This window comes from Copadichromis virginalis, linkage group LG18 (genome assembly GCF_057382275.1).
Source record: "Copadichromis virginalis isolate Kocher_CV1m ecotype Utaka linkage group LG18, C_Virginalis_male_GT1.1, whole genome shotgun sequence".
In the NCBI taxonomy this organism is placed as follows: domain Eukaryota; kingdom Metazoa; phylum Chordata; class Actinopteri; order Cichliformes; family Cichlidae; genus Copadichromis; species Copadichromis virginalis.
Genome location: NC_140635.1, coordinates 23,811,366 through 23,838,901, shown reverse-complemented (window position 1 = coordinate 23,838,901; position 27,536 = coordinate 23,811,366). Strand labels below are relative to the sequence as shown.

General features: G+C 42.3%; 1 protein-coding gene across 3 annotated transcripts in view; it reads right to left on the bottom strand.

The window, feature by feature from the left end:
- LOC146687901 (ephrin type-A receptor 3-like) overlaps positions 1–24,194 on the bottom strand; it is an 80,871-nt gene extending 56,677 nt beyond the window's left edge. For all 3 annotated transcript variants that reach the window (XM_085438795.1, XM_085438796.1, XM_085438797.1), the window contains exons 1-5: positions 24,022–24,194; positions 10,135–10,199; positions 4,139–4,339; positions 2,883–2,990; positions 2,416–2,767 (exon numbers count right to left, since the gene is read on the bottom strand). In XM_085438795.1, the coding sequence (XP_085294921.1) occupies positions 2,416–2,767; positions 2,883–2,990; positions 4,139–4,339; positions 10,135–10,199; positions 24,022–24,136 (841 nt within the window). In that variant the 5' untranslated portion in view covers positions 24,137–24,194. The remainder of the gene's footprint in view (positions 1–2,415; positions 2,768–2,882; positions 2,991–4,138; positions 4,340–10,134; positions 10,200–24,021) is intronic.
- Between the last annotated feature and the right edge of the window lie 3,342 nt (positions 24,195–27,536).

Here is a 27,536-nt window from a genome sequence, read left to right as displayed (position 1 = left end):
TGGCTGACACTGGTGGGACAGCGAATTCTCCTGCTGTATGAGGAAATTTCATTGCTATGCAAATCCTTCCCATGATCCTACAAAAAATGTTTTTCCTAATACCGAGTAGGTGGCGCAGACATCCCTGCGGGAGGGAAGATCCAATTCACCACAAAGGAATTAAAATCTATTGAAAATGTTTATTTATTTGTTTATTTTTGTTCCCAGAATAACTATTACATATGAACTGAATACAGAAACCTGGCTTTCCTTCCCATGTTGAACGCAGTGGACACCTGTTTTCCCTGCAGCTCTGGTGACCCTAACCTATTAGACATGGGCCGTATATATATTCCTGACATGTGACCTCAGACTGTCAATAAGACTCCATCATTACCTTTGCACGCAACTGCAGCACACACACACATACGTGCGCACACAAAAGCTAGACTGTTTAGATTTTAGAGTTTAAGCCAGCTTGTTAAATGCTCCTTTATTACTCTATTTATTCTCTCTGGAGTGAGAAGAGTCAAGAATCTGGCCGACGAGGTCATGGAGATCACTGAGGTCAAGCACCCTGCTGTGTCAGACTGACTTTAAATAGTTTTTAGTACTGTGACAAAGACCTGCGTAGTGTAAACATCTGCCAGCTAGCTCACCTGTCAAATAACTACAGTGTGTACGTTTACAAGACAGGCATGTAGCTCAACAGTCTGCGTTTCATGATTGAGATGCAGCTCGAGTTCTGCCACAATCTGCGCACATTACCAGTCTGCAAACTGCAGAGTACAGCTTGTTCTTATTCACTTGTCTCTAAGGCCCAACTGCCAAGTTTTCTGGGCGTCTTGGCTGCTGCTTCTCCCAAACAACTGAAATTGCATTATGCGCACCGATTTCAAGTCTGCAGTGATGAATATCTACGATTCCATTTTCTTTTCGGCGAGGAAGTGAGCCCGTAGGGACAGGTGACAGCATGAGCTTAATACAGCTTGCTCACTCAAACGCATGCATGCACAGTATGTACACACAAACTCACACATGCTGCACACACCATCTGGGGAGTTTTACAACTCAATAATCTGCTTCCTAAGGCATACCTTTTCCTCCCCTCCTGCAACACAACACACATCAATAAGCAGTTTCTCACACACACTCATACTGCTCGCCTCTACTTGAGAAGGGAAAACGAGACGTTCAGCTCTGTCAGACACACACTCACACACACACACAAAAGAGGAGATGCCTTAAAGCAACTTCTACTCTTTCCTCTACAAAAGCTGTTTTCACTGTACTGGGAGGGATGACACACACACACACGCAGTTAAAAAAAAACCACATTCACACAGAGTGTGTCCCTAACCTAAATACATAGAGTCATTGTCATTCCATCCTCTGTGTCACTGCAAAATTCACTACAGTGTATCTGCACGCACAGGCAGCCACATAGATATGTACACACTTTTATACACAACACCACTTCCAAAAAAGTGGGGACACTGTGAAAAATGTGAATCAAAACAATAAAATAAACTGTAAATCTTTTAAAACTACTCACAGTACAACCTTTGAAAGTGAGATACTTCAGTGTTTTGGGAAAAACATGAGCTTATTTTGAATTTGATGGCAGCAGCGTGTCTCAAAAAAGTTGGTACTGAAAGTAGCAGCAAAATGGTGCAGCGAGAGTGCAGACAGGGACTAGAAAGAGAGCATATTTCTACCAAACTGGCTTTTCTTTATCGACTCTCTTTTAAATTTAGAATTCTCATTGTTTACAAGGTTTTGAATAATCAGGCCCCATCTTATCTTAAAGACCTCATAGTACCGTATCACCCCCATCAGAGCACTTCACTCATAGACTGCAGGCTTACTTGTTATTCCTAGAGTATTTAAAAGTAGAACGGGAGGCAGAGCCTTCAGCTTTCAGGCTCCTCTTCTGTGGAACAGCTCCCAGTTTGGATTCGGGAGACAGACACATCTCTCTGCATTTAATCATTAGTTATTATTAATCTCTGTCTGTCTTCCACAGTGTGTCTTTGTCCTGTCTTCCTCCACTCACAGCCAATGGCAGAGGTGCCCCTCCATGAGGCTGGTTCAGCTGGAAGTGTCTTTCTGCTAAAAGGGAGTTTTTTTTTCATTCCCTCTGTCGCCAAAGCGCTTGCACATAGAGGTCATCTGAGTGTCGGGGTGTTCTTTGTATTATTGTATGGTCTTGTACTTTACAATATAAAGCACCCTAAGGAAACTTTGTCGTGATTTGCTGCTATATAAATAAAAATTACTTGAATTGAACTGAATTGAATTAATCACCAAAACATGTCAGCACCTCACTTTTTCCTCATTTGTCCTGTCTCTGTCTGTCTCTCCCACACAAATGCACAAACACTTGCACGCTTACATTCTGTCCCCTACATGCCTGAGGACCCCAGCCCCACTCACGTTGGCACATGTCCTTGTTCTCTTCGAAGCCTGGTTTGCACACACACCTCCCGATGGGAACCAGCCATCCGCCGTCTGCACTGCAGTACATCTTGGGAGGCTCAAACTCCTCAGAGGCGTTCACACACACACCGTGCACCTCAACCAGTGCCGTTTCTCCACCCGTTATTGTGTCAGGAAACTGGGCCAAATTTAGCACAGTGAGTGGACATTTCTTGTAGAAGACCCTCACGGAGACCAGAGCAATGCAGGCGCCCAGGTCCTGGAAGGCCAAGTAGAAACCCTTTTTACTCAAGTTGTTGATGGTCCGCACTTCCGTGTTTAGCTTCATGACACGGTCGCCAACGTCCACCTGTGAACAAAAGATATATTTTACATGTGAGTTTGGTGAATGGGATAATGCAATCTTTAGCAAACTGAAAGCAATTGAAAGTGTTCTTATGCTCTCTCTGTGCGAGTATCCATACCTGTGTAAAGCTCTCATCTGCAGCAATAGTGTCAATTTTGATGTACTGACTTTCCTTGATAAACCACAGGTTTGCATTGTTGGACTCATAGTAGTACATGTTGAATGTCTGCAAAAACAAACAGCATCCATCAGAACGACGCACAGTTAACCGAGACAGATAAAAAGTATGAGCGGGTCCATCCAATGTGAAATTTTAACAAGCCATCCACTGTTCTGCAGCTCTTCAGCAGCTTGTCTCCGTATCTCAGTGCATCTGTCTGGATTGAAAGTCAGCAACGCTGTCTGCAGCTTCATGAGAGCGCAGCTCTAAACTGTCACATTAAGCCCATTATTTATTCTGGAGATGTAGTAAGACTGAAAGGCATATAAGGGACAGACGAATTGAAATGTATACAGAACAGAGCAGTGTTATAAGAGAATGGAGGGCGGGAAAAAGATTAATAAAAAGAACGAAAAAAGCCTGTAGAATAAACTTTGATTTATTCTCCAGCTATTGCTTCGTGTTATTTTTCTGTGTTTCCCTGTTTGTGTTTAGTATTCTGACTGGAAACGGATGAAAAATAAGTTATTTTGTATTTTTTAACTACATTACAGTAACTAGATTACACACACCTCCTTTTGACAGACCTGTTGATAATACACATGTTAACAACCTTCATATAAGAACAGGAAACACACAGAATGGTGAGGCGATGGTCTTAAATATGCCTTAAATGTGCTTCCATTCATACAATTCACAGCACAGCAATAAATAAACTGCATTTAATGTGTCTAATTTGTAAATGATCTACTTAGTGGTCTAATTAAGATGTATCTACTAAGTCACACATTTGAGGAGTTAAAGAAGATGCTGCAAAAGCTGCCGAGCACAGTGGATAGTCAGAGAATATTCTGCGGGAGTGCAAACAACTGCAAACAAAAAACCACTCAACTTGAAATATAACTTACCCGTGTGCTATTGATCTAAAAAAAAAAAAAAAAAAACCACTAAGGAAATGTATTCTTTTTTCTTCTTACTTCACACCAAAAATATTTCAAAGAGCAGACAGCTACACAGCAGAAGCCACGGAGCCTATCAACACTCAATGTTTTGCTCAGGACGAGTGGGCAAACGAGCGGAATAAATGCAACAGGAGGCCTTAAACACAAACACACACACCAGCTGCATCGGCATTTGTTATCTAACCGAAAAGCCCACATGCTGATCATGTGTTTATGAAGCTTGCTTGTGCATTATGCTTGTGTGATGCAAACCTCTTTGCAGGTACCAGGGACCCCGGGTAGACTGTTACAGTCTCTTAGGGTGAATTTGATCTCAATGTGGACGCGCTGCGCTTCTTCCCGGCTGATGTGGCGCGTTCTCAGCCAGTTGTTTTGGTTGGCTTCCATGACGTTACACACCTGGTAGGTCCTCATCGGGGTATTCCTCTCATCCATGACACTGATCTCCTCCCACTGAGAATAAGAAACAGGAGGTAAATAGAGATGATTTATAATGATGTTTTCATTTGCTAGTTTAGCTTTTTCAAGCATATTTGGGACATTGCATATTAAAATAATTCCATTATTTAGCTTGGGGGCAAAGAAAGAATTAGGGTAAAAGGAGAAAGATTGCATGAAGCTGCAAAGAAGAGGGAGGGAAGAAAAAAGGAAGAGAGAGTGAAAGGGGGAGTAAGTGGATGAGTGATGAGGGGATGGAGGAAGGAAAAGAGAAGTGATGAGGGCTGCTGAGAAGTATTTGTGTTAAAGGGGAAATCTCTTTAACTAAAACATAAATTTCAAATCAAAGAGCAAGGGAACGTGAAACTGAGTCAGGGTGACGCTCAGCGGCACTGGGCCCAGGCTGACAACAGCACCACTCCCTTTCATCGTTAGTGCGTGGACAAAGAGGATCTCAGTTTTAAATACTGGTTACAGGGAAACTGGGTCTAAGTTCAATGAACTGTGGTTTAGTGCAAAGCAACACTGCTCTGCAAGTTCTGTTTTCATGTATGGGTGACTATGAGTGATGATGTGTGTCAAGATCACTGAAGGACTGTCTTTGTCTATGCTGCACGTGTTCGCAAAGTGGGTATGTTTTTCCTGAAGTGAATGGGCGATTTAACGCTTAAGAGGTAGACGTGTGTGTGAGACGTGCAGAGAGAGAGAGAGAGAAAGACAGAGAAGGAGAGAAAGAAGGAGTAGGTAGGACAGAGCTACTTTGTCTCCCATCATCCACTACCATCTGTTTCCACTTCTGACTACGGCTGTAATTGAGAACACTTCTCGCATGAGCAGGAAAACATTTCTATCTACTCACACATAGACAAGCACCCACATGCGTATACCACTCTCAGACAGACACACAAAGAAAAAGAACATTTTTATTCCTTAAAGAAAAGGAAAATAAGGTTTCAGTGTCTCAAGATATCTGATCCATTCAAGAGGACGCTAACTCAATTTTCTTTGACACACACACACACACACACACACACACACACACACACACACACACACACACACACACAGGATAGGCTCTAGTTTGTGGCTAGGACTGAAGAGACCACCATCTTTGTTCTGAGCTCCTGTCATCATCTTAAGGCTGAAGCCTTTAAGCTCCAGAGTGACGAGCACAGAGTTACTTACATGTTCTCGTTACCCACCGTACTACAGTATACACAAATACGCTAACCTGTGCAAAATCAAACAACAGTGGACCCAGACCACGACCCACCAAGGTAAACACCAATTATCTCTGACATGTCCCAAAAGTCCAGAGAAATAAAGAAGAGACGGGCAAGGAAAGAGCCGAGTAAGCAGCAAAAATGCAGAGAGAAACTTTCAGACAAGCGAAGTCCAAGCTGAGGTTGAATTCTTGAGGTTAATCTGATGTGACAGCCCAACAACCCGGCAAAAGCCTGACGCATTTCACCTCGAAGTCCTGAGCACTAAAACAGAGCCACATAAAAACACACATTCTCACACACATTTGCGCTCACTCGCCAGCTCTCCTGTGCGCTCAGATGCTTTTAATCTCCACAGCCTCTTCTACTGTGTATGAATTGGAGCTTGAACAAAACCAGCTCTCTCTTGATCCTGACCTTAACAGTACTTCAACAGACAGAGAAATTCGAAGAAGAAGAAGAAAACAAGAGAATAAGAAGAAAAAGAAGAAGCAGAGGATTATATAAGATGCTACAGTCAGCTGACACAAATGTCCCTGACAGGCAGTTAAGAGTTGGAGATTATACACAGCATAAAGGACGTATTACAGCTCGACGATTTTACAAACGCAGCGGCTGAGACTCGCTGTGATCAGCTGCACTCGATTCAACTGAAAGAACAAAAACGTAAGACCGAGGGAGGAAAAAAAATGAAGAAACACAGTGAGAGAAAGAGAGAGAGAGAGGAATGAATGTTGGTAAATAACAGGCACGACTGGCAGCTAAATAGATCCATCTGTGCAGAGCGGAGACCAGTCGGACATCACAGGACGGTCACACATACCCACCCACACAAATACACAAAGCTGATTCCCCGGGGAGGGGTGATTAAAGCATTTATGGGAATAGTCATTGAGGGATAAAAAGGGCTTTATAATGTCTTTGTTTATTTCTTTGTAGGCAGAGATTGGAGTGGCTGGATTGCTGCCACTTCCTGTTGAGCAACTTATTTCCCTGCTCGCAAAGTCTGCTCGTTGTCACTTCTGCCGGGTGTGAGACGCAGGTGTGCTTAGGAAGTTGAGAACAACCGGGCTTTGCTAATTTGCTAATGATACAGATACGTCACACAACTGAGAGAAAGTCTCCTAAAAATACAACTGAGGAAACGTTGGGATAGGCTCAAGGGCTTCAGCTTTCTTGTTTAAGACGCAAGTGCACAAACACAAACACACATGCACACACAACTTATAACTATTGCCAGGGCTTTGTTGGCTCAAATTGAAACCCTCCTCCCTGAACTCTTAATCACCTCGGCCAATCAGCGCAGAGCCAGCTTGATTGCTTTGAAGTGAAGCAGAGACGTCGGCTCAGCGTTTAGATTCAAGCATTCACCGGCTTAACATAACATCCCTCCTTCTGCAATCATCTGATGGGTACACCTATGAGGACATAATTGGCCGCCAAACTCTGGAACAAGCTCTGGCTTAGCGAGGGGGAGAAAAAAAAAAGAAAGACAAATGACAGGGTAGGGGATAAAAAGTTGAGAATTTATGTCAGGGGACCAGTGAGGGCTGGGGAGCCTCTGGGGAAGCCGAGAGGCAGTTGGGCCTCCCATTTTCAAACATCATTAAGACATATCTGTTTTGTGTCCCTCACTGCTTTGTGGTGACATAAATGGGTCGCTCCACTCAGTCTCAGCCACATCCGGCCCTGCACGGCTCGGATTAAGCGTGACCCGTGAGGGTCAAGTGTGATTTTGGACTAATTCAGGTAGACATTGGCCTGATATTGGTGGGAATTGCCTCTCACTGAGAATAATCCTCAGGTTTAAAGCTTAAAGGTCAACTAGATAATCCCCCTGATATAAAACACAAGGCATTCTCACCACCCTAACACATTTTCTCTCCTCTCTGAGTCTCTTATCGCTCTATTACTTCTCTTCTACACAAGTTAGTAAATCTTTACGACATTCATTTTTAGACATATGCAGAATCATCATAAACAAACAGCACTTTTGCCAGCACGATTGGCAGCCCTTGTTGGTCTCTATACTGTTTCTTTTTTTATGTTGAATGCCACCAGCTGAAAATTAAATAGATAGTTTGCAGTTTTACAAATAGAGATACAGTCCATGACTTGAATTGTGCAGAAATTGCAAGCAGTAAGCTCTTGTGGCAAGAAAGTTTTAGCTTTATTGGATCTTGTAAGAATAAACTTCCAGTAGAAGGCCAAACTGTGCCAGGAGCTACTGTGAAGACTTAAACAGTGCTGGCGTATTGGTTTCCCTGAGGATAGGTGGCAAGGTAAATGCATTTTTTACTCCAAGGACCATCACAATGAAATGAGACTGCAGCGTGTTGTGCGCTCTGCTGAGAAGGTGATTGGCTGCAGACTCCCATCTCTGCAGGACCTGTACACCTCCAGGACATTGCGGCGTGCAGCCCGGATCTCAGCTGACCCTTCTCACCCTGGACACAGTCTGTTTGACCTGCTCCCCTCAGGCAGGAGGCTCCGGTCCATTCGCACCAGAACCTCTCGCCACAAGAACAGTTTCTTCCCCTCTGCTGTTGGACACATGAACAATAACCACATGATTGTCCCCGCCACTAACACATGACCCTACGCTGTGTCACTGCATCATTTCATGTTTGGCACTGATCACCACCTGCACTCATGTATATATCTTTCTACGTAGCACTCATAATTCTTATTCTCATGTATATATCTCATGTATATCTCATGCACATATCTTTTTTTCTACATAGCACTTTAATTCTTATTGTCTGCACTGAAGCACCGCAGCAATTTCCTAATGTTGTAAACCTCAACATCTGGCAATAAACCCATTCTGATTCTGATTCTGATTCTGATTCTGAAATAGAAAAGTAAAGATTCAGCAACTGTAAAACTTTGGACTAAAAGGTTTAAAGTAGTAATTTTGCCCATGGCCTGCCTTAAAAGTTTTTCTCAACCAAACAAATTAAGAAAAAACAGAAAACCGATTAAAAGAAGTAACAAAAAACAAAATCATAAAGAGCTGATATGAGTTATGCTTCAAGCTCATTTGCTTAGTGCTTAAGCGGATAAGTACAAAGTGGGATGAAAAGTAATGTGAGGCAGAGGCTTCAAATAAAATTACTTTTATCAATTATAAAAGTTTGCCACAACTAAACTGTTGAATTTCGGGTGATTTATAGTGGTTACGCTTTGCAAGTCTCAAGTTTTTTAATTTTTGAGGAGTCCTTCAGTTGCACTCCCTTTTATTTGCTCTGTACCTGATTACCCTCAAACGTCAATAAAGAATCGATTTTTATTTTTGTGGCAACATCATAGCTCACTGTAGAAACTTGTATATTTTCTTAAATTACCAGATGAAAAAGAGCGATCCAGGTGGGAGATAACGTCGGCTCTGTGTATCAAACGACAGCATGAGATGGGCAATGAAAGCAAAAGATTTTACAAACTAATTTCCGTGATCTGATTAAAGAAGCAGATAAAAAGTAAAGACTCTAAACACTTTTATTTTTGCAAAGTCTCAGGTGGATAAAAGGAGGCTATATTTATAGTATTTATTTCACAGAGGTATTGTGTGGAGACCAGCGTCTCCCCATCTGACAGTCCATGAAAAAAAGATATTCAGGATGGGGTACGCTTCACTTTCCAGCCAACACATTTCTTTGAGGGTAAACTAACAACACGTGTTCACCCCAACCTGAACTACATATTCAATAAAAGTAACTTAAATTAGATTGACCTGCTTAGTTTAGCCACAGATGGAACACATTCTGCTCTTTCTGTAGGGACCGCAGAAAAAATAAAAACATTCACAAACATCTACAATATGACCGCACAATAAGAGCATTTCAATTAAGCGAACTCGATACCCTTGATTGCCTGAGAAAACAACTTTGCCTGGCTCTGCACACATCAGCTGCCTCTCCACTTCACACAACCATGAAACCGCGTGTGGCATCCTGCAATTTAACACACTGATGCTGAATAGTGGAGAGGGAAGACGAGCGAGAGAGAAGTGTGACTCAAGAGGAAATAGAATTAATTCAGTGCCATTCAACAGCCCCTGCACTACAGTGACATACAGAATCCGCTCTATTGAATGCACTTCTTCATTCTTCCTCTATATGCTCTTCCTCTTCTCACTGCTCTGATTCATGATAGCTGCACTCCAAACTCCCGTGGTCCCCCATGACCAAGAAAGTCTAGTTATGCAACACACCCACCCTGCAAGCACATGTACACAATGCAGAAACACTAGGATGCATATGCCATCTCCTCTTATGTAGGAATATTTACTCCCCCCATCGTGTCCCTTCACTCCATCCCAAAAATTGCAGCCTGTAATAAATGTAGGCTCCAGCACCACAGCAATTTCAGCGTAGCAGAAATAATTTGTAAATTCCCACTGAAAACTCCCGATTTAGCAAGGACTGCTTATGAACCCAGTGCTCTCTAAAACACACACTCCAGTCCTCCTGCTAGCTTTGAGTCCTTACCTCTTCCCCTGAAATAATGCAAGCCAACATAACATCTTATTTTGTGCCAGATCATATATATCTATGTGTGTGTGTGTTGCACACTGCAGGTACTCACCCCCTCATTAGGATAAGCCTCCCAGCCCAGGTCGGCCAAAGCTGACATTGAGTCCAGCAAAGTAACTGTGACAACACAAGGAAGATAAAAAAAAAAAAAGAGAAAATGTTAACAGACACATACAGGACATTTTTGTGGCATTTGTTGATCCCTGCCTCCTTAAAGAACGACTGATGTTTTCCAGACATGGTGCGGCATGTTTCTCTCTTGAATGTATAACATAACATTATGTCGCATTGTAAGTTTTCCACAAAGACACTTTCAAAATGTGTTCCACAAGGGCATCTTTTGTTGTGTTGGAGTACACCAGCAATGGAATCAGAAGCACTGGTGAACCTATAATTTTAACTCCAAGATTACTGTGGTTGCGCTGCAGCTGTTCCAGTTCAAGGGGACACAAAGTCATTCAATGAAGCCGTAAGAAAGACTGTATTTACAGTTGAAATTGGCTTCAGACAATATAGTGAGTAGTCAGACGAAAATGCTGGTTACATGTTATATATATTTTTTAAGGCTCACTTCAGTTCAGTCGGTGGCTAGAAGGAGATTATTGTGCTGTTAAGTGCAGGAATAGTACAATAATAATCTGTTTGCCTTTTGATGCATTATTTTAAGTACATTTGTTGTTGATTGAAGACGTGTGCATGTCTGGTTTACTCTGAAGTCAACGTGCTGTTTCCAGTGTGTGGTCTCTGCATAACAAGAGGAAGTAGAGGGGGGATGCAGGAAGGTGAGAGTGAAAAGTGAGAAGACGCTGTGGCAGGCTGACCTATGGGAGGCACAATGAAAACCTGTTTAGATTGCACAGCACGGTTCTGCACCTGTGTGTGTTTATCACTTGTTAGTAGAGCCTGAGCGATATAGGACTTTTAAGGCTCATACTGATATTTAATTATTTCAAAGTCTGATACATTTTTATCATATCTTTGTTTCTTCTAGACACGTTCCTGCAGATTTCCCCGACATTTGTAATGTGCAGTTGTTTAGGAGTTCCTGTTAAGAAAATATGGCACAACATTTCATGGATTGCTCTTTTATGCGGTGCCAAACTCTTCCAGACTTGCAGAGAAGTTGCAGCATGCCCTCTTGCAGGCAAAGTATGCAACATCAATGCTCATAACATGGTTGAAGGGTGTCTCTTCTTTATGTTTTTAATTTTCATTTATCAGCTGTTATAAATGCTGATACTGGCTGATACCAATGTATCGCCAAATTGCTAATACCACAGATATATGGTCGTGGTACTTGTTAGTGCATTTATAGATGAGCGGCACTGTTCATTCTTGGCTCACTCAGGTCCTAATCAAGCCTTCAACACTGCTGACCATCAATATTTAATCAGTATCCATCTGCAGAGACTTCTGCTTTGCTCTTTCTTCTCTCTCTCTCATATTGTGTGTGCTTCACAGGTTATCCTTCCTTTGTGAAAAGGTTTGAATGTATGCTTTCAATCCACAGATCCAAGATCAGCTGTGTGAGTCGCTGATGTGACACAATTTAAACAAGAAGCATCCCTCTTAAGCAGCGCACTTTCATATTCACTCCAATTTTTATAAGGTAGGGGCAGTGACCTGGAAAAACTATTTACCGCTACTGTAAAGTTTGCTCTCTTGAATGCAAATGAGGCTAATCGCTCAATTGAAAAGGGCTGAACGTGTCTGTTTACAAGGCCTCTGTGTATCCATACTGCTAGTAGGTATAACAAAGGGACTGTAAAATTGGTCCAGCCTCCTCTTTTCCTTCCCTTCTCTTCTTCTTGTGCTCATGCTGCTCATCAGCTCTAACTGAAACCCAGCCATTCCCCTCAGCTCAGCACACTGTGTGACAGCAGGGAGGCGTGTCATGCTGTAATAATGCGTGTATATATATGTGCACTGTGCTCGTGTCATAGCACACATATCTGCGTGTGTCTGCTTGCACTTGCACAAAGCGGTATGCGAGTGAGAAAACAGCCACAAAGAAAGTAGCGCGCATGGTATAATGAAGCAGAGAGAGGCGCTGCACAGTGGAGCCGGGGTGAGAGAGAGATAGATTAAATGAGAGGGATGAGACAGAAACAGTGGTGGAGAGGTGCTGCGCAGCGAAAGGTCAGACGGAGCCTCCAGCCCATGGTGTATTTAGAGGAACTAAAGACCATTTAGACTGCTTTGCTCAGTTCATGGGCTTTGGAGTGGCACAGAGAAATGGGACATAATAGTATAATAATATATGATTTCAGAATCCAACAAAGAGGCACACATCCACGCACACACACACACACACACGTTATTTTCCCCCACACTCTCATATCTCTGCGCGAAGATAAAAGCTTCCTATCAACAAGGAATTTAGCAAAATTGCCTGTTTCAAATACAAGCAATTATGAATTATGTGATATTCTCTGTGATTCACTTCTTTTAGTACCGTTTTATGTATTTCACAGAGAGTATAACTGAGTACCTTTGACAGTTATAAAGGGTCAATTCACCCAAATTACAAAAAAGACCATTCATCTCCACAACACAGTGCAGATGATTGGAAGATTAAAACTTTAAATTAACTCAGCTGAAATTCTGAATCACCGTGTCTGTCTATAAATAAGTTACTTTGTCTGGATAAAATACAGGTCACTTTGTATTAATTTTCTTTCTCAACTGCTTTCGACCAAAGGAACTGTCTGAATAAAAAACGTTGATAATATTTTGTGGAATATATACCTGAAATTTGTGGAATTTGACAGCCAAACTGTCCTGTAAAAGCTCCCTAGTCTAAAACTTGATTCTGCCACAGATAAGTTAAAGTTCATGTCATTATCCAAATTTTGAGTTTTTTTCTTAAAAGTTAGCATTATTAAGTCAAACTTTTGAGATATGTAGTTTGAAATTGTGAGATAATGACCCTTGAATAATAGTTTTAAAGGTTGAAGCAAACTTCCATAACCTGGTGACCTTGAAAAAGGCAGCAGGTTTAAGACACTTTTATTATTCTAGTGTATGGAATTAGCCTAGCCTAGCAAACAGCTAAATGCTAAAACTTACCAGTTAACATCTTAGGGGCCAGATTTATATAGCATATAAGCACAATATCCAAACAGTGCTCATAGTGTTGGTTCGTTTTACAGGCAACTTAAAACGAACAAGTTGCACTATTTTCTAAACACAGCCAGAATCTGTTTATTTCAAGCACAAAAAATGATATGCATTTTTGGTATTAGCAGTTAGCATTAAATTGCAGGTAGCAAACATCATTAAATCCAACTTCTTGAAATGTTCTGTCTTTGTAAATATCCGAAGTAACTAATCCTTTTTTATGTCCAATTTAGATTTTGTCTCAAACATGTGAATTTTTTTAAAATTTTGTTTGTTTTTTGTACTTGCTGCTTTTTTCTCATTATAGCAAAATATGTCTTATTGTTGTCTAGTCAGCTAAAGCATTACTAGGTCAATACATAGACCTACTTTAAAGCCATTTTGCAGCCCACTGGGAAAACACAACCACATAAACCTACAGATCAACACTTTTTCTTTTCTCCTAACACCTGTCAATACCTCTTATCACTTGTAATCATTGACTGGACACATCAATAATGTATTAGGTATAGTTTCCTGGCTGCTGACACAGCCAGCATGTACAGACTATACTGTATGCATGGCTGTGTATCTGTACGTGACATGTGTCAAAGACAAAGATGCAGAGAAATTATGTAAATACATTCCAGTCTTCCCCAAACAAACACAAGGCCACACCTCAGTCTATCTAAACACTTTCATCATGTCTCATTTTATCTCTTCTTCCCCTTCTCAGGGGAAATTGCCTGAATTGTGTGTGAGTGTGAAATCTAAGCCTGGTCAAGACCTGCCTTGGCCCAGAATAAAAACTCAAAGCTCATCACTCAGTCACTCAGACCAGGTTCATATTTGATCTAATGACTGGTCTCTCTCACACACACACACAAACATACACACACAAACATGCACAGGCAATCTTCAGGCCGTGAGCATCTAAACATGACAGCTGAACATCTTCCAAGTGTGGAAAGACCATGTGAAAGCAAAGAGACATCTACTAAGAAGGTTTTTCCCAACCTTTCTGGCTAACAATACGCCTTCCGGGGGACCCAACAATTTCGCTCACGGACACCCAAACATTACTTTAATTGCCTGAGGCCTTTGTCAGAGGACACAAGTGCACAGATCCGTAGTTGTGCACATGTGACCCGATTACTGTGAGAGTTGTTTTGTTACAGAGAAACAAGCTGTCGTATTGATTTTCAACACCAGACTGTGAGGTTTACATTCTGAGAGTGAAAGATGAGGAGGAGGTGGGGGTGGAGGGTGTGAATTTGTGAATTAGAAATTCCTGTACAAAAGCAGTAAAACACTGAAACTGCAACTACTTATAGAACAATGCGGAGAATGTGCAAAACTTTTTTTTTCTGTTTCTTTGTCTCTTCATCGCCTTCTGTGTCTGTCTATTTTTCCTTCACACTCCCGCTTCCTCCCTCTGTGGTGTCTGTCTCTCTCTGTCTTCCTCTCTCTTTCTTATCCCCTGTCTTTTTAGGTCTCTCGACCGCTCGCTCACTGGATGGTATCCACCGCTTCAGCTGGGCTGCAAGAAGCTGTGATCCACCTGCCAAGAATCAAACAGCACTGCCAACAGCCAGACTGGTGCACAAAGAGACCAGGATGCTTACACACACACACACACATACCTTAAGACTGTGCCAGTGCCACAAAGAGAGGGACTGCACAATAAGACCACCACACAGACTCAATCTACAGGACAATATGTGACTACATAATGAGTTTATAAGATCCTTTTCATCTCAGAACACATCATATTAAACTGAAACGAGTAGGCTTAGTGGATCCTGAAGAGTCCTGCTGACACTACATTAAATATGCTGATATCTCACTGTCTTCTCCTTCTATAAATATAAAACCCCGGCTTTTATGCTTCTGTTTTGTGTTACAATAAAAATGTTAATCACAACTTGCAAATTCAAACATACCTGATAAATTCAATTGCAAATTCAGAAAAAATCTAAAGGGAGATAAATGAGATGCTGCGAAGCTTAAGCAAGCAGCGGCTGCACTTGAATGAAGTTTTTAGAATTTTGCATAAAATCAGCCAGTTCCAATATGATCATCACAGGCTTAAAAAACAAGCAATCAAACAAACAGTATGGTCCTAGCACCAACAGTAAACTGACTAATTCCATCTTTTATATATAGTCTGCCTTAGCTATTTCCCACATGACTGAATGATAGTGTTTTCGCAGGTAGAAAACTTCCATAATCAGTAGTCGTGTAGCTATATTATAAAGGGGTAATAACTGTTACCTTAGCGCAACAAAAATTGTGGAAACAGGGAAACAGCTAGCCAAGAATGTAGGACCATTCCTTTGAGTTCAACAAAATGTCAATAGGCTTTAAGAATACAGGACAAATTTCTCAACACATAAAACAGCTAAAAAAAAAAAGAGCATGCACACAAACACACACACCTTTATCCACGCTCCACTCCACTGAGGGTGCAGTTCAACGAGTAAGAGCGTTGTCAGGGCAACAAATGAGCTGATGGAGAGCAGGATGAAGGAGTGGGAAGACTTGAGCCCTGAACTTTAGGAATACACTGGCGTCACACCAAGACTGCTACCCTTGCTGTCTTTTCATCAGCCCTCTCTCCAGTCATTCACCAACCACTAGGGGTTCTCAATCAGCCCTGTGCTTTTCTCTCTCCATCTGCTCTCTCATCCTTGCGCTCATGCCATTTTATTAAAACTGAGCGATACAGTATATCCTTTGTATCCTTATCTCCAGTGACTTCCCGGCATTTTGTTATACACAACATCCCTTTCCCCTGTTTTTATGTTTCCATTGAATGCCACACGGAGGCAACGGTGAATAGAGTCAAGTATTTAGGTTTATTTGTACTGAGCACCCTGGATGCAGAGCATGTTAAGATAAAAGTTGGAGCTGTGAGGGCAGCACTCTGTTGTGGTGGATGCCGTTCGAAATATCTCTATTATATAATCAGCAATGACAAGACATTAAGTCACTCGACGTTCACTATAAATTTTTAATGGATTACCTCATAGCTTCGATGGTCTGTTTTAACCTTATGAGCTAAAAGCAGTTTTCCTTTTATAACTCAGACACATGAACATCATTATGTCACATATGGAAAAGTTTTTACTACATTTCAGGCAATATTATGTGCCCTTTATGGATGTGGCGTTTAATTATTTCTTTTATGAAAGAATCCTAAGAAGAAGAATGTTATATTTTCTTTATAACTGTCTGCAAACCGAATGGATCTATGAATAATTCAGCTGATTTGATTTAAATTCTAATCCCGATCCTTCATTAAGTCAGTTCTGTTTCTTGCTGCTTTCCCACTATGCATCTGTTCAAATAACTTATGTTGGTTTACTACACTTCAACGGGCGCAAAATTAAGTCAGCTTTAATCAAAGCCATGTCGTCAAAAGCATTCATTCGCTCTGTCTTTATCGTGAAGCTGCAACAATTTCTCTATTAAAGTGATTCAGCAAAATCAAACACAGAGGCTTGTTGCATTCAAATCAAGCCATCTGCACAAAAACAAACCTGACAAAGGACAGAAAACCTACATCATTTGTAGGGAGAACTTTTCATAATACAGAATCACCTTTTGCCAAGTAAAAATGTATTCATTTAAATGTAATTTTATTTATATAGCTTCAATTCACAACAACAGTTGCCTCAAGGTGCTTTATATTGCAAAGTAAAGACTCTACAATATTAGACAGAAAATCCAACAATCACATGACCCTCCGATCAGCAAGCACTTGGTGACAGTAAGAAGGAAAAACTCTCTTTTAACAGGAAGAAACGTCCAGCAGAACCAGGCTCAGGAAGGGACAAACATCTGCCACGACCTGCTGGGAGTGATGGGAGGGAGAAAAGAGAAGAGAGACGGGATAAAAAGCAAACTATGGGAGGAAGAGCCAAATTTTACAAACTGTTAATTATAAATATAGTAGTAGTGTATAAATACACAAGGAATGAAAAGAAAAGAGTGAAGAAGAAACACTTAGTGCATCATGGGAAGCCCCTCGCAGCCTAAGCCTATTGCAACATAACCAAAGGAGGCTTCAGGGTCACCCGATCCAGCACTAACTATACGCTTTATGAAAAGGAAAGTTGTAAGCCTAATCTTAAAAGTAGCGAAGGTGTCTGTCTCCTGAATCTAAACTAGGAGCTGGTTCCACACGACGGGCCTGAAACCTGAAGGCTCTGCCTCCTGTTCTACTTTTGAAAAATTCTGGGAAACATAAGTGAGTCAGCAGGTTGAGATGACAGCCATGAGATACATTTTATGAGGAGGTCAGGAATAAGGTCAAACAATGTTTTAGAAAACCCAATTCAATGCAATGACTTTTGTGAAGTTTTTTTAAATTTATTTTTAAAAAGGGGAGATTTGAATGGGAAAAAAAGCTCCAGCAACCTAAAAGGCATATCATGCAAAATCCCCCCAAAATATTAAAATATTCAAGTATGTGATAAACTTCGGCTTGTTCAGCTTGCACTTTTGGAATTACATTGTAGCAGAGGGCAGATTAGCCTACTCTGCTATTTCACAAACTGGAAACAGTAGCAGGACAGAAACAATGATATTCTGACAGACTATGACAGGAGCACTGCCCTAGTTTGTCGCTTGAAGAGGCTCTGGAGTGCGAGCGTGAGGGCACGGCTTCGTCTGTGCAAGCTCGTCGAATGCTTACGGGGTTGAAGTGTGACACCCAGTCAGATCCAGACACTTGTTTTCTTTAATAAGCTTCTTCCACCAGTATGCCAACAACTCATCAAGGGCAAGGAACGGCAAACACACAGACACACACACACACACACACACAGTGATGTGCACACACAAACAAACGTAAACCAGAGACCCTGAAAATTCAGAAATAACCTGCAGTAGAAACAACCACACATGCTGTATGCCTCCACATGTGTCTCACACACACTGACACTGTGGCACGGATTTAAAAATGCTTTTTTTCTTCTGTTTTGTTGTTGATAAAATACAACATCTGCAAACACTTCCATGCTTATTTCTCTCCTTTTTTTGCTTTTCTGCTTCTTGTTGATCTTTTTTTTTTGTGCCCTGTTAGTTCTTAAAGACATTCCTGTTGATCAGACAAGAGGACAAACACACACATTCACACACACAGAGACAGGCAGCTGTCACACAGTGGTTGGTCACAGGAGGGCAAATTGGCCCGGAATCTCTGGGGTGATCCTCAGCAGTCGAGACAGAGGAAATCACATGTCAGATTAAAGCGTGCTCACCCAGGTTTTCTACTGATGTTGCACCCGGCCAACTATCAGCACATGCACACACATCACTGTTTGTCTTTACCACACGCACAGTAGATGCCTAGCAGATTGCGTATCTGTTACAGCGCCTTCATGTGACAAACAGAAAAATCAGATGGAGCTAAAAAACGACTGAAGTTAAAATGCTTCAGCAAATGCTGTTTGACGTTTAAAACAGGGAAAGACACTGTAACTACATTTGATCCATTTCAAATTCAAGGGTAGCTGTCAGTATTTTCTGGAAGCATTCCAGGTGTTTTGCTCTCAGCCGCTCCTGTGCACAAAAAAGAAAAAAAAAGGAGAAAAGTCTGAAGCACTGGCCAGTAAAGATGTTGCATCAACGACTGAACCAAATGCTAAGATGTTTGCTTGCAAAGCTGGTTAACGTAGGCTTTCACAGCCGCAGCAACAACCACAAAAAAGACCGAATATGAGAGAGAGAAAGGAGTGAGGAGACACGGAAAAAACCTAATTCAATTTAGCCAAAAATAAATAAATAAGCAAAAACTAACATATCCGGGACGAAGGACGCCAGGGGTGTGCTGTGTGTGTGAGTGAGGAAGGACAGTTAGAGGGAAAAGAAGGAGAGCTTGAGGGTGGTGGGTAGATGGTAGTCAAGGCCCAGTGATCAGTAATTTGACCAGCAGTTAAGGGCTTGTTCATATCAGAGAGGGGGAAGGGGTCAGCAGATGTGGTGGTGGCAGAAAATGGGGGAGGGGCCACATAGCCAAACTTCACTGCAGCCATCACACATCGCAAGCCAAGGAAGGTTTCCTTTGACATTAATGAACTCGACATCCGAAGGGAATCATTCAAGCCTAAAAACTGTTCATGTTCAAGCCTCAGCTGGTTGAGACTTGCACATATTCATCCCCGTGGTGGGAACTGAGATAAAAATAATCTCCTGTCTCACAACACTTCTGAATATAAAATACAAAAACAGCCCATATCGTTTCCAAAAGTGAAAGTAAACATATGGATACACAGGAAATATGCATATGGCATTCATAATTTAGATCCTTATCTTGTCTTTTTTTTAAGAGCTGCTTGAAAGATCTATATCTTGTTTCTCATACATGAATAAACCCGAGTGCTAAAAGAAGGTATGGCTGTTTTGGGGGGAGTGATAATGTTCTGAATTGTAACATGAATGGAAACTTAATATATACTTAAAATTATTTTTCTGTCTTTAAAGGAATAGATTGAAGAACATCTGCCACAGTCACATCTGTACAACACACATAAATCCCAGTAAATAAAAATGATGGTGGACTACATGTTGGCAGTGACCTAACTAAGAGACCGAGATCATCAGCGACACTACTGTACCATGCATAGCCATTTTTAGACTTTACACACACAGACAAAATAAACAAAATAAATACAGACAGACATAATGCATTAATTTGGGGGGTTTAGGGGGTCAGACCAGAGTGGAGTTAAGCTAAGCTGGCTAGCTTCTGGCTTGGGCTTCATGCCTGGCACAGAGACATGACACTGATTTCAGTCTTCTCGTCAGACTCTCATCAAAAAAGCAACTCCACGAAACTCCACGATAATATTTTAAAAAAACTACTAGGTTAAGTGTAATACAAACCCTCTTAGCCACCGATGACTAAGTATGACTAAGTATAACACAACACAAAGGCTCTTGTGGGTGCTGTTATGGATGCTCTGCTCAGTAGGGCTCAGAGATATGGTTGAGCTCTTCAGCTGTTTTTTTTTTAACTACATTCCCCCGTCTGTCTTTCTTCTTGTTCTCCTTATGCATTTTGCTTTGTCTCACACTTTTTAAAAAATCCCAGTCTCTCAGCCTTTCTCTCACTCACGTACACACTTAAACACACACACTTAAACACACACAGCCTCACACACAATGAGTCCATGAGGTGAAGCGCGCACAGCAGAATCATTCTCTGTCACTGAGTTGTATTTATAACCCCATCTATCAGCCAGCCCCCGGAATATGTGCCACTATTCTCTGGACCGAGACCACCAAACTGCCCCCCAGCCATGCATTAAGATAGGATAAGTGTGGGAGAGTGTGTGCACGCGTGTGTGTGTGCACGAGTGCGCACACATCCATTCGCGCTCGCGTGTGAGCCTTTGTTAAGCAGTTGTAGGAGCTCCACCTGATTACAGAAAGCGTACGGGAGCTCCCACCTTACTGTTACACTGGAGGTCAGAGAAATAGAGAAGGAAGAGGAGAAGAAAACAAAAGATAAAAACAATCAGGGACAAAGAGATGGAGGCCACGAGGGAGGCTGATAGAAAGGAGAGAAGGGCAGATATAAAAGACCGGGATTAGAGCGAGCTCGGAGTGGAGGCAGAAAAGAAAAACAGGAGGGTGCTCGCACTTGCTGCTTTCCTCTGCTGCTCTCTGATGAGAAAGGAGATCTATATCCTCTTCTGTCCAAGGTCATGGCTGTTACATGGGAGCAGAACAATCTCATGGACTCTCGCGTGCACACACACACACATACGCGTGCGCGCGGCGGCACATCGTGAGGTATGGTTCTGCCGATAACTACAAGCAGCCATTATAGATTAAAGCAATTAAACCAGATGAGACCTTTGACCCAACATTATACCACAGTCAGGATCTTGTGTGAATCATAATGTGAATGTGTGTGTGTGTGGAAACAGAGGGCATGCTTTACATATGCTTGCCTCTGCACTAACTGCTCACCTCCGTGTTAACCTTAAGAAGCAATACAGCAATCTCTCGCAGCACCCTAAGGTCAATTCAATTTTTAAAAAAAGATTCAAGTGCGTTCCCATGAGCAATTACAGATTACAGTAAACCTCGAGACTAAAAAAAACCCCTCGGTTAATTCATCTGTACGTCCACTTGCACAGGGATTTACGCTTTAATATGAAATTTAATCAACATCCAGAGTTGGAATGGAAAGAAGCACGGGGTTCCTTATTTTCTAGGAGTGAGGAGGTAAATTTAGAGGCAGAGAGGAAAGACACAAAAATAGAAAGGTGTGATAGTCTGCTCCTTTCCCCAGCACGATTCGGCACAAGAAGGATGAGAGAGAGAAAAAAAATCGCAGGGAGAACTAGGTGCAAAGCAACAGAGAAAAGAAACAAGACATGTTGTACCTCTGCATAAGAGAGGATACAGACTGAGAGCAAAGAAGGGTGGGAGATGGTACGGCAACCAAGGGGGGAAACCTGTGAGCATCCACCCTGCTGTTACATCAGTATGCCCTCGGGGTCCAGACAGAGGGAATGGAGGGCTCCCTCTGCTGGTGCGCAATAACTCACAAAGTCCTTTTCCTCCGTTCACTGGTGATAACAAAGACCTTCAGACCAGTTTTCTCACTCTTTATCTCACAATTTATGAATGAACCCATTTCTGCAGAGTCTTATGGGCCCCATGGAGATGCAATTACAGCAACAATTTCAAGCGGTTCTTTCAATTTTACCAAAGCCCTCTGTTACGACAACCGAGTTTCTTGTAAATGCCAACCAATTTTGGAGCGGATCAATAGCTCTGGTGGTAAACTAAGCTTTGTGACAGCTTAACACTATTTTTCCTGCTAACGCTATCATGTCTATCAAAGGGATTGTGTTCTTAATTGAGCCCTGAGAGCTGTATCTCTCCTTTTATGACAGCCTCGCTTCTAGTACGAGACAGACTCAGAGGGAAGATTTCCTGGAATAACACGACTACCGAGAGGCGTGGGTGGAGAGTATGCACACTTATAGGCAAACACAGGGTACACACACACGCACGCACGCGCACACACATAGACACACACACTGGCACAAAGAAGCACAATCCCTTAGCTAAGCACGTGCGGTCACAGCAGGAAAACTGGCAGGCCAAAAGGTAAAAGCGAGCCACAGAGTAGCTGACAAAAGTGGCTTCGTTGGATTACTGTCCCACTGGTGAATGTATACACACACACAGACCAGACACCACACACACGGAGCAGTGGGCTTAAAGGTGCCAATTAGGCCAACAGTCTGAAACAGCAGGAACTGGCTGGAGGATGACTAACTTGTAGCACATTATTTAAAAAGTGCATTTAGAAGTAATGAAAACCCTCTGACCCGTCAGTCACCCCACATGAACATGATCCACATGTGCCTGCAAACATTCACAGCGGCTCACATGCTTCTGTGTTTATTTATCGAAATCAACAGGAGTTTCCTTTGGCTTCCAGATGGTTTCATCATTCGTGCTCTCTCCACTGAATATTTCAGCAGTGTGTTAGTGTCTCCTTCACATCCATTGTCTCCTGCAGTTAAAAAACCCTCCTGCTCCTCCACTCCATCTCTACTCTCCCTCTCGTCCGCTGCCTTTCTTGTCCTTCAAAACCTTTGTTCTGCGTGAACTCCTCCGGGCTGTGACATACATTTAGCAGCAATGTATGTACACGCAGCTTATACTGTTAAGTCAGCCGGAGACAGGAGATCCCATTTAACCTCAGTGGGGCCTGTCATTGTATGAGTGTCCCAGAGCTCACTGTTTAATCTATGTAAGCCTGGAGTTGAGGTCTCTCCGTATCTGTGTATGTGTGTGATAGTGATTGAGAAAACACAGAGAAAAATAATATAAATGAAAGGCAACTCATAGTGACAGAAAAGCTTTGTTGAGCTTCAAAACAAGACTCAGTGGAGCTTTTGGGGGAACACTGAACAAAATGATTCACAGGATGACAAGTCACAGCTGTATCATCTCCAGCCAGACTGTCTGACAGCCAACAAGCAAAACAACACCACAGACTTCCAATTTAATCCAAATAACCTGCTTCATAAACTAATAATTGTTTTGTTTTTTGTTTTTCTGGCTATGACTTTAGCACATTGATCTGCTGTTTTCTCCATTTAGTGCAAGTTCAACTTCCCTTTAAACAAGTCAGCCCCCATGTTTCAACCCAGCAAGCAGTCAGGAGTAGTTAGTAAGTAAATACATTGGCTAATTTCAGGCTGAGCATCGATGTTAATACAATAACCGAGAGAGGCTCAGCAGCAGCGTGTGACAAATTTAATGTAATTGCTGCTCCTCATTTGCAGACTGAGGCAGTGGCAACAGTCCACGGCAGAGAAGAAAACATTTATCAGTCTGTAATAATAATGAAGATATCTATAATTAAGAGGAATTTTGACAGAGATGCCAATGCTGCTTTGGCATAATCATTATAAGTTAGTATTCTTTGACGCAGGGAAAAATAGTCCACTGATTAATAAAATGTCACAAAGTGACAAGTCGACCTCAGCATTCTCTGGATGATACACGACAGGTTTGCCTGCGCTTATATGTCATAAAAATTTCATGTCAGCATGCTCGGAAAAGAAAAAAACGTGACGAACACTATTTTTGTCTCTCTTACTCCCTCTCTCCGCTTTCCTTTATGCATGATTTATAAGCAGCACTTAACGGGAGTCTCCGCCGCTGCGCTCCGCTCCTTCGCCGGCGAGTGGAGAGCCGCGGGATGGGGCTCCCCATCCAACAACTCAGCGCACGACCAAGTCATCTAAACTCACTCGACTTTAAAGCTCCACGAAACACGTCGGGGGCAAAAACCCACCTTCATTCTCCGGGTAATTCCGTAAGGCTCGGCATGGCGGAAAAGCGTGGAAAAGAAGCAGAGAGGACAGGAGGGAAAGGGACGGATAGATCCACAGTACGCGTGGTGATGCCATTTTTCAGGCTGCGCTGCGCCCTCGCTGCATCCCTGTTCGCCGTGTCGAGTCGGTGAGCGCAGCCTCGCAATTGAGGCAGGGAGAGAGAGCAGAGGAGAGGACGGGAGAGCAGAGAGAGAGAGGAGGAGACGCTGGGAAGGAGGGTCCACAGTCAGCCAAGTTCTGTCAATCAGCCGCCTGGCTTTTTGGGTGATGTAAAAGGCCTGTGGAGACTCTGTATTACACTGCAAAAAATCAACATATGATAATGTGATTTGGCTTCATGTTGACTTTTATGAAAAAACATTACAAGCGGCCGAGTGACAGAGTAAAATTTCAAAGCTAACTGAGCGCAGTAGCCTTCATAGTTGCTCTTGAAGAATAATTATTGGCTGAAATGTCACAGCAAAACCAAACGTCATTCATTTCTGTAAATCCAACTTCGTAGATCTTGAACATTTCAAAGATTATGTATTTATAGCAAAGATACTTTTATCTAGCTCACTGTTTAGCTCATTTATATTAATAGCAATGCATAATTTGACATTTGTCACCGGTTATGTTGGTAATGAGAACTGTAAGCACTGAAAAATAGAAGCAAATTGGCAAACCCCAAAGAGGCCTCGTTTAAGGGGTGAATTATGCCTATTAAAAATGATGCCAGATCATTCTCTTATGGAAAATGCCAGAACAATAGTCCTTGGCAGAGCAAACTATTACAAAGCCAGTCATCTCATTACTGTTTGGGTAACATTGTAGGAAATGCTGTCAACTATTTTGTTAAGAGTCGTGGCCTCACAGTGATTACTGTACAGGTATCAGCTCGGCCTCTTTCTCTCCATGTGCCTTTGCCCAGTTCCTGGTATTGTTGCTTTGGAAGCAACCAGCAGTAAACAGCATTGGCATGCACAACAGATCTCCTTATGGAGATTTATTCAGCCCATATTACATGTATGTGTGGGCTGGGTATATGTGTTGGTAAGTCTTGAGCAAGCTGTCCTTAAACATGAATAAATAATGTGTTTGTCCTGTCATATGAAACCTGAGGAAGAGCTGAGAGTCTGCAAGGTCGACCTTTCTATCTTCCACTTTTTAGCACGTCCCACTGTCAGAGCTGGTGGGACGTGCCCCTGAAGTTAAAAAAAATGTGACATTTCACCTCCTGAGAGTGTCCATTTATGTTTGTATTCATATACAGAATCTGAATCATGGTTTTAAATTATTTCCCTGAAAACCAGACATCATTTCACGAGAATATGGCACATATAAAGCTAAAGTTACTAACAGTTAAATGAGACCTGTGATTATTCTGAGCCATTCAATTCATATTATTAGCAATAGGGCCTAATTGGAACTACTAAATGCAGTATCCCAAGAAAAATGCTTATTTACTTTATTGCTAAGAGGTATAAGAATGATGGCACTCTCAATTACATCAACCTAACTTTGTTATGTGAGCTTTCAGAATATAAAACTTCCTAATAATTATGGATTCGAGTCAGACAGAGAAAGGCTAGAGTTTTTCCTTACATTTGGGCTTTGTGCTGAACTAGTGCGGTTGGTTACATTTCAGAAAGGAGAGTGGCATCGGTATTCTCATGTAACCCTTTTACGAAGAAAGCAGATTACCGCACTTCCCCCAAAACAGACTAACTATTCCTTAAATAGCATATCTGTGTACATATTCTTGGCACGTTTCCCTCTGTGAATTCCCAGTGAGAAAAACTAAAGCAATCTCAGGTGACTTGTAGGTCACCTGATGCGCTCGGATTTTTTCCCCCTTGTGGAGCCTCCAGGCAAATGTGATGTAACCATCCCCTGATTTATTGAAGGACCATGACCACAATTATATTTGCCACGGGTAACGTTCTTCTATCACGCTTCTATCCCAAATGAGGCTCCTGAAAGAGCTATAAAACTGTCAAACATACCCTGATTTATGCTGAAATTCTGCTTTACCTCCTCCCAGCCATGTGCGCCGTTTTGCATTTGTGTTTTGGCTTTTGTGTTTTTCTCTCGTTCGTGTGTATGTATGTGTGTGAATCCACCACCTCCACACATTTGTTAAGGCTCCAATTATGATGATGATTTGTTCCTTGCAATGGTTTTACTTGGATGACCTAATTTCCTTATTGAGTGTGGGAAGAAGAAGAAGAAGAAGAAGAAAAAATCTTCCCTTCCTTCTACTCACTCCATCCCCGCGCGTTTCTTCCACTTCTCCTGCTTCTTCTGCTGCCATGATGCTGCAGCCATCCATGCGCTGACAAAACAGTGCTGTCATGACTTCCCGCAGCGATGGAGTGACACAGCCCCTCAAACTCGTGTCACCCCCTCCACCACAGACATGCACACATGCATGCACCCAAACACACACCCATTTTCCATGCTTTGTGGAAGACTCTGGTTTTGCATAATGACACGCCGAGGACACAGACACACATAGACACACGCTAACACATGCGGTGACAATCCACTGACAGAGCTGACACTAGTCTAACAAATGTTTGAAATGTTGTCATGTGTTTCTTTATGCCTTTATGCTCATGTCTCTATCTGCATCTCCATGTTCTGACACCTTTTCACCCTCCTAACTTCACATGCATTTCCACAAGGAAATACGGATTTCTTTGCAACCTGTAATTTATTTGCAGACGGATTCTTCTTTCATTCATTTTCCTTTCTCTTTTGACCTCTAGATTCTGACCCTTCACCCTGATTAGCCTGACTGGGTCAGCGATTCACTACAGTGGTCCACTAACCAGCCAACTTATTTCTGTGCCGTTTCCTTACAAACAAATAAACACATTGTTGGAGCCCTCCCTTTCTAATAAAACCGAGAGAAGTTACAGACTCGGACTAGCACAAAAGGAAGTGAAGCAGGAGTGCGTGCTGCATGCATGTGTCATTGGCGGCGATTGCTTGTTTGACAAGGGGGCAGAGGTGATGGCAGGGTCGTCTGCCTTGCCAGGAGCTCCCCCGCTCACCCTCCACACTCTCTATATACACACACACCCTTAGCCTTATTCAAAGCCACTCACTCATGTGGTAATGTCTCTATTGTGACACCCTGAACGCTTTTTGGGCAACAGCTTGGTGCTGGCATTTGGGCAGAGGCATGTGTGCGCATATGAGCATGTGCATGTGTGGCTGCGTCTGGCTCATGCACTGAGGAATCTGCCCATGCAGAGCTTGAAGCATTGAGTTTTCTGCCTCACCCTGGTGACAAACTGAGGGAGATTTGGGGGACAAGGGATGGGAAATGTTGGCAGCTTCAGGTACTGAGATTAAAGGACACCCCTCCAACCCACCCACACACACACACACACACACACACACACACACACACACACACACCTATATATCTGCACGCACACATCAATTCATCTCACTCCATTCTTACTTTCTGATACCGCCACCATCT